Genomic DNA, 20,532 nt, shown 5'->3' on the forward strand with positions numbered 1-20,532 from the left:
AACAATGGCTAATGGTCAAAAAAGGTTGTTATGATCATGATATCATAGCCGATGTTAAGTAGATGTCTTTCGAAACGTTTTGGTAATTTTAAAAATTATACAACTAAGGAGAGATTAACATTGAAAGAGTTAGAAGTCAGTTTTGTAAAAATTGATTTGACCATTTTACAAAAGTATTTGATTGTCTTAGTCAATGCAACACATAGCCCGTATGCATTGCTTCATTCAGGCAAGAACTCCTGGATGTGCTTATCTCCTGCATTAGTAATCCAAGAAATATGCCCCAATGTTCTCTTAAAAAAATTGTCATGCTTTTCAATTCCATTACGATGAATAGAAATAATGTATCAGTTAGGAGTAGGCGACTGATATGTAAAATAAAATTGTTTGGTTGTTTCTTATTATTGGAAGATCCTGAGGTAAACAAATGGTGTTTTTGAATGGACAGGTTTAGCATTGCATCCTATTGACGGGATATTGCAAGTAACACCTAATTTGTTTGTCCTGTTTCTCATTCCAACCCATTTTACAACACATATTGTGTTGCTATTCTTGGACCTAATATGGACAACCAACATTCATGATTGCGCATCCACGAACATATGGGGCCAGTTATGGGTGCTGGCTACCACACCATTCATCATACAAGAAACCGCTACAATAATAGCCGTTACTTCATATTGATGGATTGGATGTTTGGGACGCCTTCTTCATCCTAAGGATTCAGAAGCCAAGGCATCGTAATTGGCCGTTGCGTCCATGTCAAGTTGGCTATTGATGAGGTCAGGTCTTCTAACCTTTTTGGGGTTATTCATGAAGTCATTCTGGACCAAGTATGCACATTTAAATGAATCCTGGGGAATGAAAAACTAATAATAATAAAAGCGATTTGTGCAAGTTTTCAAATGCAATTGTACCAAATCAGAAAAGGAAAAACTAGTCACATTACTCTCAACTCAAAACACTCCCAAATTCCACTTGGCTTCATTCACTCAAGCTAATGTGTATGTAATCATTCCATTACTTTAGAGCATTCAGAGTGAAAAGTACAAAAGAAAGTAGGCATTTTCTTTTTCTTTTCTTTTTCTCTCTTTTTCCAAAGTACATGTTATAAAAGAATTAAAAAAAAAAAAAAATAGGGTATCGTCTCCTTTTAGAAGACCTATTTTATTAAAAAATGAGGTGAGTCCTCCAAAATCTATGATTAGCTAAAAATTTCTGCAACTGGGAAAGCTTAGAAAATTTTCATTTCACGTGTTACACTACTAAAAGCAAGTAGAATGCATGTGACAGAGACGTTGAATACATTCTTTTTCATTTTTCTTCATATTTTCGACGCAATGCACGTTATTCAATACAGTGAAGACCTCTCCCTTTCAATAAATGAAAGTATTCACTCACTTTGGTTTCAAACAAACAAAACAAGGAGTGGTGCGTGCAAACCTGACATAGAAAAAGGTAGCGACTCCACCTCCTAAAACATCCCACCACCAAATGAAATGCTTAAAGTTAGATACAGGGAATTGAATTATCCAACATGGTACATCAACATTTCAGCCTGTTTAAACCTATATTGAGAAAGCAAATTCATCTAACCAATAATTGATCCGCAAGAATTGCAAAGGTTTTGCTCTTATCTTGTTGCTGTTTGTACAAAAGGGATATATAAATGAAAAGTTACTCCATCTGTGAACAAACAGAAAGATGAAAAGTGGGAAAAAAAATAGAAAAGAAAAGAAAAGAAAAGAAAAGAGGGAATCACACAATTGGTACACTTCTGGTAGAAATGGATGCATCGTTGTAGGAAGGGGTCACGGTTGAGATTAGTGCTAGCTTATTTCGAGATGAATTGATATAATCGATTACCACACTAAACCCTTTCTTTTCCTGAACCTATCAACACGATCAGTGCTCATACGAGATTTCTCAGGCTTGTTTGCTTTTTTTGACTTCTCAAGCCGACTATCTAAACTGTTTCGGGAAACTTCAGGAAGATCGGCAGCCAATTCGAATGTATCAGAAGGCCCAGTTTCAGACGGTTTGTTCTGATTGTCAATTTCTACTTTAGCCTTCTCAGAACCATTAGTTGATGCTTTTGATTTTCCAAGTGACTGTACAAATTTCTTTAAATGTCTAATGAACTCAGGGTATAACTCAAGATTGCAATGTCCACCACCACTTAGCCATAGAGGTTCATACTTTTGCTTGCAAAGCTCCCAAAGTTGTTTTCCATGGGACCAATCAACAACTTCATCAGCTGTTCCCTGAAAGACAAACACATCAGGTCAGTAGTAGTCTATTTTTCTTCCTATCATTTTAAACTATTAAGTCAGTGACCAAGCAGTAGATCTGAAAGGATGAAATGATTGGATAGTTAACAAAATTGTTTAACAGGAAAATATATCATTGCACAATCAAGAATACTAGAAATATTGCTTGCATCCCATGAAGTTTATTTATGAGAGGCTATGAAGCATGGACAGTTCAACTTGTATAATGTGCTAACAGACACGAGTCAAACACTTGTTATACTAGTTACAGATTATACTAGTTAAATCTGCATCTAACACTAGTTTACACATATCAAACACTTGATACACATAACAAATAGAAATAAAAAGTAATATGGAACAAATGTTAAATTTCAAGAGATGAATAAATACTTCAAACTTGTTTCTTTTAACATATAAATGCACATATAGGCCTTTTATTGACTTCAACTTTATATACTTTAATAAACATGTCTTTCCGGTGTTTGTGTCATTGCATCCATCAATCCATTTAGTGTCTCATATTCTTGTATCCTTCTTCGGTGTGAAATCATTCACATGACAATGGTATAAATTTAATTTACATGATTGCTTCCGATCTCTGGTACAGATCTGAAAGCATTAGTGTTTGTCAAACTTGTGCACTGGTGTAAAAGAGGATTCCCCTCATGGCAAAGTGTACGTGGATTTAATATTCCTAATCATGCTCATTTCCATAGGTATGACTGTGTGAGAGAGAATGAGATACTTAGAAAAGAGAGACTTACATGTATGATTAAAACTGGACAGTTCACCAAACCAATTTTGTCGAGGTTCTGAACAAGGAAACAGAACAATAAGACTACTTTCAAAATTAAACTAGTAATAACAAAGTAGCAATATGCACCTTGTAGATATCAAACCAATAAGTCCGTTTGACAGGGTACAATACCCTCAGTCCAGATAAGATTGGACTATGTAGAACCACACCTCTCAAGCTCGATAATCGTGAAGCCAGATCAAGTGTAGGGCCGCTACCAACCGATTGACCATATAATATTAGTTGTTCATCATTTACCCCATACTTCTCCTTGAGGCATTTATATGCAGCATCAATGTCTGCATAGGTGTTACATTCAGTCGGCTGTTACAAAAGAAAATAATATAAAATGTTACTATGCATTATTGAGGGGCAAAACTCAACATTCATCAGAAAATGGCAATAACAATCCCAGCAGATGATATTCAGATCCCGTATTGGACCTCTTAACTATTCCAATCAACAAATCCCTGAATTGCTGGTTCAGAAAGTAATTGGAAGCCTTTCCAAAGGAAAAGGGAAGTTTCAATTTCAAGTTAAAATTTATAATATTTCCAGATAAATTTTTTCCCCATTTAGGAAACAACTTTCATTGAGAGGAATGAAACAATACAATGGCATACAAAAACAATGCCAACAAAAAGGGAATCCAAATGCCCTCTACAAAAACGGACTCTAGCTATCTAAAATATTGCACCTAAATGCAACAAACACAAAGTATCATTGAGATGCAAGCTACAAATAATTCCATACTTGCATTAAATGCAATATAAGAGCAATATATTATTTGGCAAATAGCATAAAAAACTAATTGTCTGTGACTGCACTGGTAAGATCGAGAACATATACAACTCACATGGCTAAATAAAATTTCAACATTGACGGTAAAGTGATCATTCTTATTCGAATAACAAAGCAAAAATATGTACCATGATAACACTTAATTTTGTACAAGAAACGAGTCCACCATGATACAGTTTAACGACTAAAGGTGTTGTGCTTACAAGTCTTAAACTCAGCAAACTTTTTATTTAGACAAACTAAAATTTCTATTGCAGTCATTTATTAATTATGAGCTAGTTTAGGTTGTTTCTTTTATTACCATAATTAAGTTCAACCCTGTTCCCATTGCTATAGGATCTAGAAAATGTACAAGCACTCTCCCTTCCTTTTTCTTTAAATACCCATGGTATTATGCCGCATTTTGCTAATCCATGAGAAGCCTTTAAGTTGTATAACTTGTATTGATGACTGGACTTGCTGATATGGAATCTTATATAAAATTTGGGAAAAATTAAACCATCCCTGAACTATGTGGTTGGTTACAAGTACACCCTTCAACTTTCAATTTCATCAATTATGGCCTTAAAGTTTGTTATTGGTTGCAATTAGCCCCTTATTTTTAAATTAATAATTAAAAGTGGATACTTTAAAATTAAAACTAATAAAAATAAATATTATCACCAACAATCTCAAACCATAAACTCCCATAAAATACCTCTGAAGGGGCCTTAAAGAGACGATTCTTGTACTTGTGAAACTCTTTAAAAAGATAAGTATGTTCCTCCTTCCCCGTCTTTGTATGAAACTCCTTAATACAATGTCCATGTCTGAATGGAATATAAAATATATCAATGGAATCTGATTCACAAGCTTCCCCATATCACTAACAATCTCAAACTCAAACCATAACTTCCCATTCTTTGAAGGGAACTTAAAGAGGCGATTCTTGTACTTATTTTGAAGTAGAAAAATTAGAATCAAACCATCAATTAGGAGTATCCATGATAAGGTTTCACCATGAATTTCAAGGGGTTGATCAAAATATCTCAGAATTTTGAGCTCCAATGGCTTAAGCTGATCGAGGTTATGGATTTGGGGACCCTATTTAAGATTCAAGGCTTTGCCAAGTTCGAACAACTCCATCTTGTGAAACTTTGCTGCAAATGGTGGTGGTTTGAACACAACGTGGCGGGAGAGATATGCCATGGGGTCACCATCATGGGCGGATTCAAGCAGCCAGAACACAGAAATGAGGGTTTGAGAGTGTGAGGATAATATTTTGGTCTGTAAGGTCGTTGATTTGAAGAACCCACCAAGATTTGTTGGAAGTTCCAGTGAGAAAAGACAATCTGGAACCCATTTCCAAGGGAGTGAAGAGCGAGGTATGGATGTGTTGGGGAATCTGAAAATGGAGAGGGGAAGGTGGGGGGAGAAGAGAAAGGAGAGGAGGAGAGAGGATGTGAGTGAGATGAGAGAATCTCTATTTTTTTAATTTTAAAACATTCAATTATAATCAATAATTTAAAACTAAAGGGTAATTACAATCATTAACAGATTACAACGACATAATTGATCAAATTGAAAGTCAAAGAGTGTAACTGTAACCAACCCCATAGTCCAGGGGTGGTTTATGCAATTTTCCCTAAAATTTATATTAAATTTTGATGATTGGACAATGTGAGCTGGGAACTCCTTGCTTCTTTCTCCTCTTCCTTGTTTCCCTGGTGCTGCCGTCTCCATCTTCTCAATGGTTGCAACCTCACTGGGGTTTTTCTGAATTGGGCCTTTGCTGATTCAGCTTCATGTTTATTTTTATTTTTGTTTTTTCTAATAAAAACAAGGACTTTCATTTAGGTAAAGATGAAATAATACTAGAGTCATCTGATTGTTGGAAGACTTCTCTCTAGGTTCTCTAGGGCGTAAATTTTTTGAATTCTTCAAATGAAGGAGAAATCCTCTATTTATAGAGTTCTCTGACGGTCTTTGCGGGCTTGGGTTTAGTTGATCCACCAATCTGGCCCATCAATCTAACTAATCGATGCCTTTGGGCCAAATTAAGCCTCTATTTGAGCTTAATTGGATTTTAGCCCAACTATCCTTTTTTTTAATATATATTTTGAAATGGAGATAAGCCTCTATATTAAAGATGATAATAAAAGAGACTAATGCTCAAAGTGCAAGAGAATTATACTACGTGCAAAAATAATGAACATAAACAAAAGGACAAACGAGCTGATCAAAACCTTATAAACCCCAAGAATACAAGATAAAACTGATAACAAACCAGACAAAAAAAAAAAGTTCCAACAAGAAGCCTGAAATCAGCTGGAAATTTGCACACTGGAAGCTTCAAAATTAAAGGGGAGGAAACACCAAGAGAAAGCAAAGATCCATGCTCTTCTGCCTGGTTAGACAAAAAACGATCCTGTGACCTGGAGACTTTGCTGAAAACTTTCAACCCACAAGACTTTATTGGGTTCACTTTTCCAAATAGAAAAACTCTCGTGTCCACTGAGTCATGTTGAAAAAATATGCCTCCCCTCATGCTTCACTAAAACAGACATCAAATTTAAATGGCTGAAAAAACTAGATAGTCCTTTTTCTGGACTCAAACCAAAACATTCCTTTTTCTGGACTCAAACCAAAACTATTCAACATTTCTCAACAGTTGACTTCACGTGATCTGGAATTTCACAATGCTGAGCTTGTGAGGGAAATAAAGAGGAGGTCTGCTTCTCAATAACTAAATCCTCCTTTGTTTGAAAGAAAGCATTAAGATCAGATTCTAAAGGGTCCTTAATCGACTAGTCCTCCTTCTTGACTAACTTCAAAAAGTATTCGGCTTCCTCATTGCTCTCATGAAAAGGAGAGTCAAAATATTTTACAAACTTCTCTTTATATGGAGTGATTGACATTTGCTAGGACAACCTTTCAAAAACTTTACCTTTGAATCAGGTAGAAAAAAAACAGTGTATTTAAATTGAGAAAGAACTAAGATCTGAGGGACTGACCTGTTTGATTGAGAAGGGGCTTGAATTGGGCATGTTTTGTCTCTAAAAAGTCAGGATTTTGATCTAGAATCAACTTTGCCTTTGTAAATTTTTTTAAGGTCTCCTTCACTCTTTTCCTTCTAACAAACTGCTTTGGGAAAATCTTGAAGTGGTGTAGGACATTCATTATTTTGGATGGTTTTTAGACTTATCCTTAGACCTAGATCTGGCCGAGGAAGAGAGAGAAGAAGAAGAAAGCAAAACGGAGGAAGAGTTGGATATCGGAGCTTTTCCGAAGGGGTTTTTTTTTTGGCACTGAAACGGCAAAAGAAAGGGGAGCAAATGGCTTTGACGAATCTGAGGGGAGGGACCTCCTAAAGGAGAAAAATGGGGCAACAGAAGAAGAGACACACTCTGGTAGTCCTAGCTTCCCGAATGTACTGAAAATTGGCTTTTCAATGGCCAATAGAGAAGGCCTTGCCGTATTTCTCTTTCTTCCCTAAAAGTTCCTTTTCATCTTCCTCTGTCCTTTTCCTTTCACTTTTGAAATTCTTCTTCTCTCCTCTTTAAATCTGACCTTTCGTTTTCCTTAACCGTGTTCTTACAACTTTTCAAGGCATCCAAATTGAATTTCATCGCTCTAAAACAAAATGGAACTTGGGAAATAGTAGAGTTGCCCAGAAATAAGAAACCAGTGAGCTGCAAATGGGCGTTTACCAAAAAATGTAATGCTGATGGTAGTGTTGAGAGATACAAGGCTAGACTAATAGCTAAAGGATTCACACAAACATATGGAATTGATTATCAAAAAACATTAACTGCGAAAATTAACTCTATTAGAGTTTTTTTCTCTCTTGCAGTTAATTTAGATTTGTCACTTAACAACTTGATGAAATGCCTTCCTGAATAGTGATTTTAAGGAAGAGGTCTTTCTGAGCCTGCCACCACGTTTTGAAAAGAAGCTTGGGTGTAGTAAAATTTGCAAATTGAAGAAATCTGTTTATGGCCTTAAGCAATCCTGAAGAGCTTGGTTTGAACATTTTGGAAAAGTTGTGTCCAGTTATGGATTTGTCCAAAGTCAAGCAGATCGTACTTTATTTTATAAACACTCAAAGAATAATAAAATCTCAATTTTAATTGTTTATATGGACGATATTATTCAAATTCTAACAAGTGATGATGAAGCAAGTTTAGCTGATCTCAAGAAAAAACTAGTTCTCGAGTTTCAAATTAAAGATCTATGAGTGTTGAAATACTTCCTGTAATGAAATTTGCAAGATCAAAGAAGGGAATTTTTGTTAACCGATGAAAGTATGTCCTTGACTTGCTTGAAGAAACAGGCCTTCTGGGTTTCATGGTTGCAGAAACTCTTATTGAACCTAATCCGAAGCTTCTAACAAGAGTTGAAGAAATAAAAGAGAAGAAATGATATCAGAGACTTGTTGCTAGATTAATATATTTGTCTCAAACACGCTCTAATATTGCTTATGTTGTAAGCATGGTTAGCCAATTTATGCATGCTCCTAGACCAACTCATTTTGAAGCTGCTTCTAGAATTTTGAGGTATCTGAAGGGTTTCCTGGGAAAAGCATTCTATTCAAAAAGAATAATCACTTCCAAGTAGTAGTCTACACTGATACAGATTGCATAGAAAGTGCTACAAATATTTCTATCTACGTCTGATTATTGTTCATCTGTCAGAGGAAATTTTGTTACTTGGAGAAGTAAATATCAAAATGTGGTAGCTAGTAGTGCTGAAGCAGATTTTAGAGTCTTGGCTCATGGAATTAGAGGCCATATGAAAAAAGAAGATACTTAAAGAGTTGAAGATTTTGATTTACCCATACAGATTTATTGTGACAACAAAGTTGCCATTTCAATTGCCCATAATCCGGTTTTACATGATAGAATAAAACATATCGAGATTGATTAGCATTTTATTAAAGAGAATTGAAGCAGGAACAATATGTAATCCTTATCGACCTACATCAGAGCAAATTGTTGATGTCCAAACTAAAGGTCTTCCAAAGAATTGACTTGATAGATTGATTAACAAGTTGTCTATAGAAGACATCTTCAAACCAGCTCGAGGGGGAGTGTTGGAATTGCTATATTCATATATACTTATTAGTGTTCATATATTTATCCTTTATTGCTTTTATTCTTTTCTTATTTGTAAAAGCTTTTTCTCCTATATAAGAAGACCATCTTTGCATATATTTAAAAATAAGGAAAAACAATTTAACCCTCCCAAATTTAAGTCTTTGTAACAGATTGGGTGTGCAAACTTCGATACAGAAAGGGCATGGCCAACTTCATCATCTTCACATCACACGCAATGTTGCTATCATTTACCCTTCTTCGAATCAAGTTGTGCAAGGCTACTGTCTTATTCCTCCACTACGGTATCTTCATATTCTCCTTCTCCAACTTCATTCCCCACTACTATACCTTTTTTATAAAAATGACTGCTTTCTGTTAGACCACCAATTATTCATCAATACCGGAGGAGGAATAAAAATGTTAGCAAAAAGCAGTAAAGAATATGTAGGAGTCGGTTGTTATAGGGTGACCATCTTTCTGTTAGAATTGTTGTTATAGGGGACTACCTGGAAGTTTATAAATAGGGAGAGGAGAGAGGGAATGAGGGGGAATGTTTTCATTGAGTAGTGGGCACTGCAACTCCAGTGAGAGAGTTTTCAGTGAAAGTTTCTTACGTCAATGAATTACACATCGTAATTCATTAATTCTAAATTTCTTATTGTATTTAGCACTTTACATTTCAAATAAAGTTGCTCTTTCTATTCTGAGACTACTGTGTTGGATTGGGATTCAACATATTAGTATCAGAGCATACAATCCTGGGGAAACCAAAGAAAATGGCAAAGAAGCATGAGGAACGGTTTGAAACGTTGGAACAGGAAGTTTCAGAGATAAAGAAGGATCTGTAGAAGCTGCCGGCGGTAGAAGAAAAGTTGTCAACGATCATGAAGACAATCGAACGTATGAACGTGCAAAACGAAAAGCAACAGCAACAGAATCAAACACTGATGAAGAACTTGGATAAGCTGAGTTCGAAAGCCGATACACAGCAGCAACAATACCAGGTAATTATGAAATATATGGATAGCATTGTTAACGAAAAGTCTGGTACAACTTCCGATATGGAAGGATCATCGAGTAACATGAGAGGAATAGTGAGTAGTGAAGAAACAAATGATGAAACCAAGAAAGAAGCGAAAGACGAAGAAGATAAAACTATCAAACGGAATAAGTTTAAAAAAGTAGAAATGTCGGTGTATACGGGAAACGATCCGGACTCATGGTTATTCCGAGCCGATCGTTATTTTCAGATTCACAAGTTAACCGATTCCGAGAAGATGACTGTTTCGGTTATAAGCTTCGACGGCCCGGAACTTAACTGGTTTCGTTCTCAGGAGCAACGAAATAAATTCTCTGATTGGTCGGATTTAAAAAGCAAGTGGTTAGAGAGATTTCGGTTAATTCGTAAAGGATCTTTATATGGCAGATTTTTCGCCATTAAACAAATGACGATAGTTGAGGAATATCGGAACTTATTTGACCGACTTGGGCACCACTGTCTGATTTATCCGATAAGGTTTTAGAGGAAACCTTTATGAACGGCCTCTTCCCGTGGATAAGAGCGGAAGTTGAGTACTCTAAACCGGTTGGCCTACCACAGATGATGCGACTAGCATTGAAGGTCGAGATAAGGGAGATTATTCGAAGAGAAGCCAATTAGTATGGGTACACCACGTGAAGGTATCTTTATAATCTAGCTAATTACAACAAACCGAATGTTGCTATAACATGGAACGATAGAAAGAATAATCAATCAACCCCAATGAGAACCATTACTCTGCGAAGCACTACAAATGGTGAAGCAAGAAGGGAAGGCCTGAGCAAACGCCTTTCTAATGCAGAGTTTAAGGCCAAGAGGGAGAAGGGACTGTGCTTTAAATGTGATGAAAAGTACCACTCTGGGCATAAGTGCAAAGAACCCGAAGTAAGAGAATTGAAAATGTTTGTGGTGCACGAAAACAATGTGGAGGAAGAAATCATAGAAGAATGTGCAGAGCCAAAAGAGTTGAATATGTTCGAGATGGAGGGAGAAGTTAATGCAGTGGTGGAGTTATCCATCAACTCAGTGGTTAGCCTTACCAATCCAGGGACTATGAAGGTAAGAGGAAAATTGAAAGGAGAAGAAATAGTAGTACTGATTGACTGTGGGGCAACTCATAACTTCATCTCATAGAAGTTGGTGAATGAGATGAAATTGCATACCAAGGAAACGTCCCATTATGGTGTGTTCCTTGGTTCTGGAACTGCCATTAAAGGGAAGGGAGTCTGTGAGAATGTTGAACTCACATTGAACGAGTGGAAGGTGATAGCAAATTTCTTACCTTTGGAGTTAGGAGGGGTGGACGCAATTTTAGGGATGCAGTGGTTGTATGCTCTGGGTGTGACTGAGACAGATCAGAGGAATTTGACCATGACTTTCTTTCATGAAGATAAGAAAATCATCATCAGGGGAGATCCGAGTTTGACAAAAACCAAAGTTGGGTTGAAGTCAATGATGAAAGCATGGATCGATTCTGATCAGGGTTACTTGGTTGAGTGAAGAGCACTAGAAGGAGGAGTAATGTTGATTGAAAAAAGTGCAGAAAAGGAAACTAATGTGGTGCCTACTGATGTGCAGAATGTATTGGGAAAATTCCACGATGTCTTTGAATGGCTAGAATCCTAACCCCCACAGAGATCAATTGAGCATCAGATTCATTTGAAAACAGAAACAAATCCAGTGAACGTCAGGCCGTATAGATATGCTTTTCATCAAAAGGCAGAGATGGAGAAGCTGGTTGATGAGATGCTGTCATCTGGAATTATATAGTCGAGTTCTAGTCCTTATTCCAACCCAGTACTACTTGTCAAGAAAAAAGATGGAAGATGGAGATTTTGTGTGGATTACCGCGCACTCAACAACGTTACCATACCAGATAAGTTTCCTATTCCAATCATAGAGGAGTTATTTGATGAATTGAATGGTGCAAACCTGTTTTCTAAAATTGATTTAAAGGCTGGATACCATCAAATCAGAATGCATAAGGAAGATGTAGAAAAAACTGCATTTAGGACACATGAGGGACACTATGAATTTCTAGTGATGCCCTTCGGTCTAACAAATGCCCCAACCACGTTCCAGTCTCTTATGAACTCTATTTTTTGATCTTATCTGAGGAAATTCATTTTGGTATTTTTTTTATCACATTTTGATATATAGTAGAGGAATGGAGGAGCATATACATCATTCAGAGTTGGTATTTGAAGTATTACGGGAACATAAACTCTATGCTAATAAGAAGAAGTGCAGCTTCACATTTCAAAGAGCGGAGTATCTTGGCCATATCGTTTCAGGTCCAGCAGTAGAGGTTGACCCGGAGAAGATAAGATCCATTAAACAATGGCCAGTGACTTCAAACATGAGAGAATTGAGGGGATTCTTGGGGCTCACTGGTTACTATTGGAGGTTTGTACAAAATTATGGGTCCATTGCTGCTCCATTAACTCAGTTGTTGAAATTGGGGACTTTTAGATGGAGTGAAGAAGCTCAATTGGCTTTTGAAAGACTGAAGCAAGCCATGATGGCATTGCCGGTGTTGGCCTAGCCAGATTTTAATCTTCCGTTTGAAGTGGAAACTGATGCATCTAGCCACGATATAGGAGTGGTTTTAATGCAGAAGAAAAGACCGATTGCTTTTTTCAGCCACACTTTGGCTTTGAGGGACTGAGCCAAACCTGTATATGAGAGAGAACTGATGGCGATAGTCTTGGCGGTCCAGCGCTGGCATCCTTATTTGCTGGGAAGACAATCTTTTGTGAAAACTGACCAGAGATCCTTAAAATTCTTACTTGAACAACGAGTAATCCAACCTCAGGACCAGAAATGGATTGCGAAACTGTTAGGATACTCTTTTGAAGTCATATACAAGCACGATCCGGAGAATAAAGCAGCTGATCTCTTATCTAGAGTACCTCCGGTGGCGCATCTAAACCAATTAACAGCTCCAGCATTGATTGATTTAAAGATCATCAAAGAAGAAGTAGAGAAGGATGATCACTTGAGTCAGATTATTAGAAGAATTAAAGAAGGGGAAGAAGTACAGAAGTACAGAAGTACAGAAGTACACATTGCAGCATGATATGCTCCAATATAAGGGAAGGTTAGTCATTGCTAAGAAGTCATCGTTGATTCCTACTATTCTTCATACATATCATGATTCAATGTTTGGGGGTCACTCGGGCTTCTTGTGGACATATAAACGATTAACAGGCGAGTTATTTTGGCAAGGAATGAAGGGAGATGTACAGAAATATTGCGAAGAATGTGCTGTGTCAACGGAATAAATCCTTGTCTGTATCACCAGCAGGCTTATTAACACCATTGGACATTCCCAGCAGGAGTTGGGATGACATCTCAATGGATTTCATTGAAGGATTACCGAAGGCAGCTGGGTTTGAAGTGATTTTAGTGGTGGTGGATCGCTTCAGTAAGTATGGCCACTTTCTCACATTGAAACATCCTTTTGATGCCAAGACTGTGGCAAAATCATTTGTGAAGGAAGTGATTAGGCTGCATGGGTTTCCCTAATCGATCGTATCAGATCGTGATAAAATTTTCTTGAGCCATTTCTGGAAGGAGTTATTCTGATTGGCCGGAACGAAATTAAATAGAAGCATAGCTTACCATCCCCAAACGGATGGGCAAACTGAGGTGGTCAATCAATCCGTGGAGACTTACTTGCGTTGTTTCGATGGAGAAAGGCCAAAGGAGTGGAATAAATGGATCCATTGGGCGGAGTACTGGTATAATACAACGTACCAGAGGGCACTTGGAGTTTCTCCTTTTCAGGTTGTGTATGGCAGAACTCCCCCACCATTAGTGTTTTATGGTGATCTAGCACCACTAATTCCACACTTGATGATCAACTTAAGCAAAGGGATATAGTCTTGGGAGCATTGAAAGAGCATTTGAGGGTGGCTCAAGAAAAGATGAAGACCTATGCTGATTTAAAGAGAAGACATGTAGAATAATTTGAAGAAGGTGATATGGTTTATTTGAAATTGAGGCCGTATAGACAAGTTTCTATGAGAAAAAGGAGAAATGAGAAATCGTCGCCTAAATATTTTGGGCCATACAAAGTCTTAAAAATAATAGGAACTGTGGCATATAAACTGGAGTTGCCGCCATCAGCAACGATTCATCCAGTATTCCACATTTCTTAGCTGAAAAGAGCCTTTGGAGACTGCCAAAATCCGCAAGAATTGGCCCCCTATATGACAGAAAACCATGAATGGCTAGCGGTCCTTGATGAAGCCTATGGTTACCAGAAAAATGCTAAAGGAGAATGGGAGGTATTGATGAGTTGGAAAGGATTGCCCAGTCATGAAGCTACGTGGGAGAAATATGATGATTTTCAGCAATCTTTTCCGGATTACCACCTTGAGGATAAGGTGAAACTAGAGAGGGAATGTAATGTTAGACCACCAATTATTCATCAATACCAGAGGAGGAACAAAAAGGTTAGCAAAATGCAGTAAAGAATATGTAGGAGTCGGTTGTTATAGGGGGACCATCTTTCTGTTAGAATTGTTGTTACAGGGGGACCACCTGAAAGTTTATAAATAGGGAGAGGAGAGAGGGAATGAGGGGGAATGTTTTCATTGAGTAGTGGGCACTGCAACTCTGGTGAGAGAGTTTTCAGTGAAAGTTTCTTACGTTAATGAATTACATCATAATTCATTGATTCTATATTTCTTATTGTATTCAGCACTTTACATTTCAAATAAAGTTGCTCTTTCTATTCTGAGACTACTGTGTTGGATTGGAATTCAACACTTTCATGGAGAAAAAACGAAAGAATAAGACATACAAAAAGGGGAACCAAGCCCGTAGGAACAAACCCTACTGAAGAAAGCTAAACTTAGAAGTTAGGTCCTTGTCTACTATTCTAAAACCTTCTCTCATGCTCACGATTTTAATTTTGTGCTGATACTACAAGCTTTTGTCTTCACCTCTCAACTTGGGTTTGATTTCATTTGCTTGAATTTTCATCTTCAACTTTTTCTGATTTCAACAAGAACATCGTTGCGCTGGTTTTCCTTTTTTCTTGACTGAATTTCCTTGTGGGATTTCTGCCGAATTCATTCTCTCGAGTGAATTCTAGATTTACTTGAATTACTTCTGCATTGTACAAGAGTCTTTCTTTAACGAATTCTAGTCATTTTTTTTGAACTGGATCCAAATTCTGAGTCATTTGCCCAAGATACGTTTGATGTTGGCCACTTCTACCATCATTTCCTCCAACACTTTACGTTGATGTAGAAATTGGGTGTTCTTGAATCGGTTTCTGCCATTCAAGGTCATTTTTCATAACCTGGATGGTAGTTTCTGTCTCTAAACATATTTGTTTTGATGTAAAATTCCACTTCTTGGACAATTCTTTGTGTTTCTTCTACCTTAAATAGGCTCCCCTCTTATTAGGTGTGCATTGTTCGACAACAAGCACAACTCACGCAACCTTAAACCAAATTGATATAGCCTAAAAATGACTAGACAGCAAGTTCTCCCATAATCAAAAACCAACAAGAACTTTATTATCAATCAAAGTATATTCAACACATGAGAGGATCCCTATTTATAAGAGATTTAACACAAATAAGGGTAAAAAGGATTAACCAAAATTACCCTAATCCTACCAATATCACCCACCCTTGCGAATTAGCAATTGTGGAACTAAAAAAATGTCACTGGGAGAGCCTAATGAACATGTTAATGAAATTACGTGGACTTAAAAGGTAATCAAAGAAGCACAAACACCAACACATGACACCGTCACAACAACATGCCAATTTCCAAAAAACTTAGGGCACAACATTGGGGACACGTTTTTCTTTGTTTAACAAAAATAAATATATAGTGTTTGTATAAACATTTTATAAAATGTTATCTTTAAACGTCAAAATAACAACCATACAATTCATGAAAAACAAAAGGAAAAAAAAAAAAAAAGAAAGATTTAACACCCTAAATTTTGTTGCCAAAGGGTTTCGTTTTTATAGAAACAAATGATTTCATTGTGAAAGAATGAAAGAACACAAGGGCATACAAAAAACCAAGCCCACAAAAACCTCAATAAAGAAAGAATTCCCAACTAGGTAAGATATTGCCTAAAGAGTCATCATAAAAAGCCTACGAAATCAAAGCCCAAAGAGAAACATAGAACCTCACTAAAGACCAAACCTCACCGGGGTCCCTCTCCACACACCGAAACACTCTATTGTTCCTCGTCCAAGGATTTAACAAAATAGCAAACACCCTGCAAACCAAACTGACTTTTGACTTACAAATTGACACTCCCAAAGAAGATGATTCAGATTTTCCTCTACCTTTTGACAAAGACACAACAAAATAGACCCATTAACGAAGGCATCTTTTTCAAAACCCTATCCATCGTATTCAAATGACCAAGCAAAACTTGGCACAAAAAAGACTTTATTTTCTTTGGAATCTTAATCCTCCATAAAACATCAAAGACCGACCTGACTCTACAATGGGACAGGGATCCAATAAAATCTTAAAAAATGGCTTACAAGAGAAGCCCTCTGCCCTCCAATGGGTTAGGACACTAAATACAAGATCCCTTCTCCCAAACCTAAAGTCAAAACCCTCAAACAAGGAAAGCAAAGAGGCCACCTCCATAATGTTCGACAAGAAACAATTTTTCAAAGAGGACAAATGATATAACCTAGGAAACGCAGATGAGAAAGGCCTATCCCCCACACAATGACCTCCCAAAAATATGTTTCCTGACCATCTCTCACAACACAGAAAATGAGATGGGAAAAGGAGGGGGGCTGAAGAGAAATATATTTCCGTGGATCTCAATGCGTGCTTTTGACCCCTTTTGTCACCCACACACGTTGATGGGAACCATGTTTACTCATAATAATCTTCTTCTACAATTTCTAGTATTTTTTTTAATACCTTTTTTCCAAAGGGTTTTGTTTCATCTTCGGAGGTCATTTTTAAATTAATTTCGGTATCACTGAAAAATGGCTATAATAATTTTAAATAAAAAAAATGTCATTACATTAAGGAAAAAGATTAACAAAAGGAAGAAAAAACAGAAAGGGAGGAAAAAGAAGAAAAATGAAAATAAAACAGAAATGGAAAAAAAAAAAAAAAAAAAAAAAAAAAAAAAAAAAAGAAGGATGAAACTGAAAGGATGATAAACAGAAATGGGGAAAAAGGGGGAAAAACAGAAATGGGGGAGAAAAAGAAACCAAAGCTCAAGGCAGTGGTGGATGATTGAGAAATTAGAGTTTAAAACTTTTAGTGATACATAATTAAATTTGCCTTCGACCACTAGCTTGCTTTTGGTTGAATTGGTGATTTAAGATAATAGCAGAGCAAGTGGTCTAGGGAGGTCATGTGTTCAAGTCTCTGCATTGTTATTTCCTCCCCAACTAAGATTGATTCCCACTTGTGGCCCTTTCAACCACTAGCTTCCTTTACCTTGCGTGTTATTTAAAAATAGATTAATAAATAAAATCGCTCACGTATCATTGGCATGTCCCTAAAAGGTGTCCTTCTCGTGTCTTGCCATGTCGAAAATAAAATAATAAATAAAATAATGGACACCCTAGCTAGCATGTCCAGTGTCAGACACCAACACTTGGCCACTTTAGGAGTATCAATGCTTGGGTAATTTTCCCTAAATAATGAAGAAGAAGAATATGAATAATAAGGTGCACGTGCAATTGAGCATTTCCAAATTATGAGGCTAGTATGTCCTCAATTCACACAAATGCACATATCCTACTTAAACTTGCACCAAAACTTGAAAAAATGCACGTGCATGAACTTTGAAACACAATTATATCAAAGCATTACTTCATTTTTAGCTAAATTTCTCGGAAGATATATCCCAAATAAATGAAAATTTAGACAGGCAATACTCATACAAATTTATGAAGTAGAAAGAGAAAGGAAAATACATCCTACCTTTCCGGTTGATTGTCCATAGCCAGAATAATCATACCTGCATAAGATGGAAAATAAAGGATCATGAACCAATTTGACAAGTAGATACAGACAAAACAATACTTTAAGAAATTTGAGGTACAATGAATGCACCATCTTCAGCAGTTATAGATAGTAAAGAGGTTGTAATCATTGCTTTCATGAGTAATTAGCAGAAAAGTACTCCGAAGTGAAGTGACTTCCTAACCATATTGTTTTTCAAAGTAACAAACCAACTTTTATGAAAATGAATGAGACTTCAAAACCAGATGGTCACACATGCAAAAGAAAACTCAACTATGAATTACAAATAGGCTCCAAATGTAGAGAGAAACAGATGACAGTCATTAATTTCTTTTCCACAAAACAAAAGTCAAAAAATTTCTTTTGCTCGTTGTATAATACTCTTATACTTTGAGCTTTAGTCTCATTTTTATTATCAATAAAAGAGACCCGTTTCCCTCTCAAAAGCCACAGAGAAGTTCAAAAAGAAAGCACCATGCATCCTGAGTTACAGATCTCCTCCCATGATCGATTTACAAATTACACCGATTAACCCTTTCGAATCTCTCTATAGTGAATTAACATACTGCCAAAGGATTCTTTTCTTTTACCATTAAACAATGAATTCCAAAGAACCTTATGAAAATCCAAGTAGAGTCCAATACAACTCCCAAAGCCCCAAAAGATTTATAGCAAATTTTGATTGCAGACCACTGCCTCACAGCATCTAATTTCCTACACCATTCACTTATCTTGTCTTTTAATGATCAACAAATCAAACAAATCAAGCAGATAGAAATGAGTCACAGTCCATCATCATTACCCTGCATATGTAGCACAAAGAAACAAATACTCCCACTAGCTTCCCGCTCAGTTTCCTTAAAACCAACCAATGAGAAATTGAGAAGATAGGAAATACTACTCTGCAAACTAAGTTCAAGCACCTTTCTTAGTAATATCATCGTGTGATTGGAAGAGTGGTTCTAGGGTTAAAAAATTAAAGTAGATTTAAATTTAAACGATAAAGTGGACGCAATAAATATTCCTTTCTTTGAGAAAAATCTACTGTTCTATGTTTCCATGTCCTCCCTTTTACAGCTTTTCTCCCATCCCTTTTCCCCCACTTCTTTGGAGAAAACAAATCTGAGAATAAAGCATTCATTTCATTTCTAAGAGGATATCATCTAAAATTAGAACCTTGGCTATAACTACTTACACACACCCAGTTCTCTAGAAGGAATGAGTTGACAGCTTTATACACAAAACAATCGAGTTGGAACTCATGAAAAAGCGAACAGTTCTCATCAAAATACACCAAAAGGCCTCAGACAGAATGAAATTAGCAAAAATGTTCTTCCTGAGCATTAATTCCTAATAATTTAAACTGAAGGTAAATGTCCTATCGAAAAACCCAGAACTATTTCGTTATAATTTGAACTGAAGTTGAACTCCTATTTAACTCCCCACTATAAATGAACTACATCGCTTCCAAATAAAGAAGGAGAGAGAAATCCCCAACACAATAACAAAAACATACTAAATTAAGCAGCACCCACATTAGAAAAAACAAAATTAAACAAGGGGGAAATGCCCTAGGTGCTACTAGTGTCAACTAACAACCATAAAAAGAAAAAGAAGAAGAAAAATTACCCCATAAGATTAACACGAAGCCGAACACTCAATTCGACAAAAAGCTCGAACATCTGGCCCAAATCAGCAGCGTTCCCATGGGAATAGAGCAGAGTACCGGAAGGTTTAGGGTGTTTAACATGGACGGCCACAATATCATTCCCTCGACGCGTCCGAAGACGAAGAACATCAACATCGTCACGTCTGGGAATCTCAGGAATGTAGAGACGGCCATCGCGGGATTCATCGGCGATTACAGTGTAAGAGGGCGGAGTGGGTGGGAAGAAGGCGAATTTAGCAGCGATTGAAGAAGTGACTCCCCCCATTTTGCTCTTCTTCTCATCAGAGGCCTCGGAATCATAAAGGCCCCCAAAAGCCCCCTTAATTCAGAATTCCGACCCAAAAGCAAAAACCCAGCTCAGATCTTAAGCTTTAGCTCTGAAGAATCATAGAACGAGAAACAGGAGTTGGAGTAGAAGGGGGGAAGTTGGAAATTGCTCTCCACTAACACACAAAAAAAAAAAAAAAAAAAAGGAGGAACAGTGGAGCCAAAGTGGACAGCAAAGAAAGGGAGTTGGAAAGTAAGAGGACAAAAAAGAGAAAGGCGCGTGGGAGGAGGAGGCGGCGGCGCGTGAGAAATGAAGAAATTGAAGTTGAGGGAAAATAACTTTGAAACTTCGTCAAAATGAAATCTCGAGTTTTTTTCGAAGTTGCTTAAAGGAGAAAGGACGACAAGAAAGAGAGAAAGGGAGAGAGATATTATCTAGTACGTCGCATCTCTATTAAGATTCATGGTATCTCGTTATCTTAATGGAATGAATGTGGGTCCCACGTGTCCTGCATTATTTCTCTGTGGGCCCTCTCTTTTTATATATTCTACTATATTTAACGAATAGCAGCTTCTTTTTGGGTTGTTTTAATCGATCCATTCAAATTCACTTTTCAATACCCTTT

The 20,532-nt window shown here is 36.9% G+C and overlaps 1 protein-coding gene across 3 annotated transcripts; it reads right to left on the reverse strand.

Annotated features, from left to right (window-relative positions):
• Positions 1-1,500: 1,500 nt before the first annotated feature.
• On the reverse strand, positions 1,501-20,305 carry LOC103487530 (uncharacterized). Of its 3 annotated transcripts, none has more exons than XM_008445869.3 (5): positions 19,600-20,300; positions 17,929-17,965; positions 3,157-3,393; positions 3,038-3,085; positions 1,501-2,264 (listed from the first exon to the last, which is right to left on the reverse strand). In XM_008445869.3, exons 1-5 carry the CDS (start codon positions 19,902-19,904, stop codon positions 1,863-1,865), a joined length of 1,029 nt encoding a protein of 342 aa, XP_008444091.1. In that variant the 5' UTR covers positions 19,905-20,300; the 3' UTR covers positions 1,501-1,862. The 3 variants fall into 3 exon arrangements, with proteins under 3 accessions (XP_008444091.1, XP_050943528.1, XP_008444092.1); XM_051087571.1 differs by lacking the exon at positions 19,600-20,300 and adding an exon at positions 4,568-4,679 and having other exon boundaries at positions 17,929-17,963; XM_008445870.3 differs by having other exon boundaries at positions 2,180-2,257; positions 19,600-20,305.
• Between the last annotated feature and the right edge of the window lie 227 nt (positions 20,306-20,532).

The sequence above is a fragment of the Cucumis melo genome, chromosome 7 (genome assembly GCF_025177605.1).
Source record: "Cucumis melo cultivar AY chromosome 7, USDA_Cmelo_AY_1.0, whole genome shotgun sequence".
Lineage (NCBI taxonomy): Eukaryota > Viridiplantae > Streptophyta > Magnoliopsida > Cucurbitales > Cucurbitaceae > Cucumis > Cucumis melo.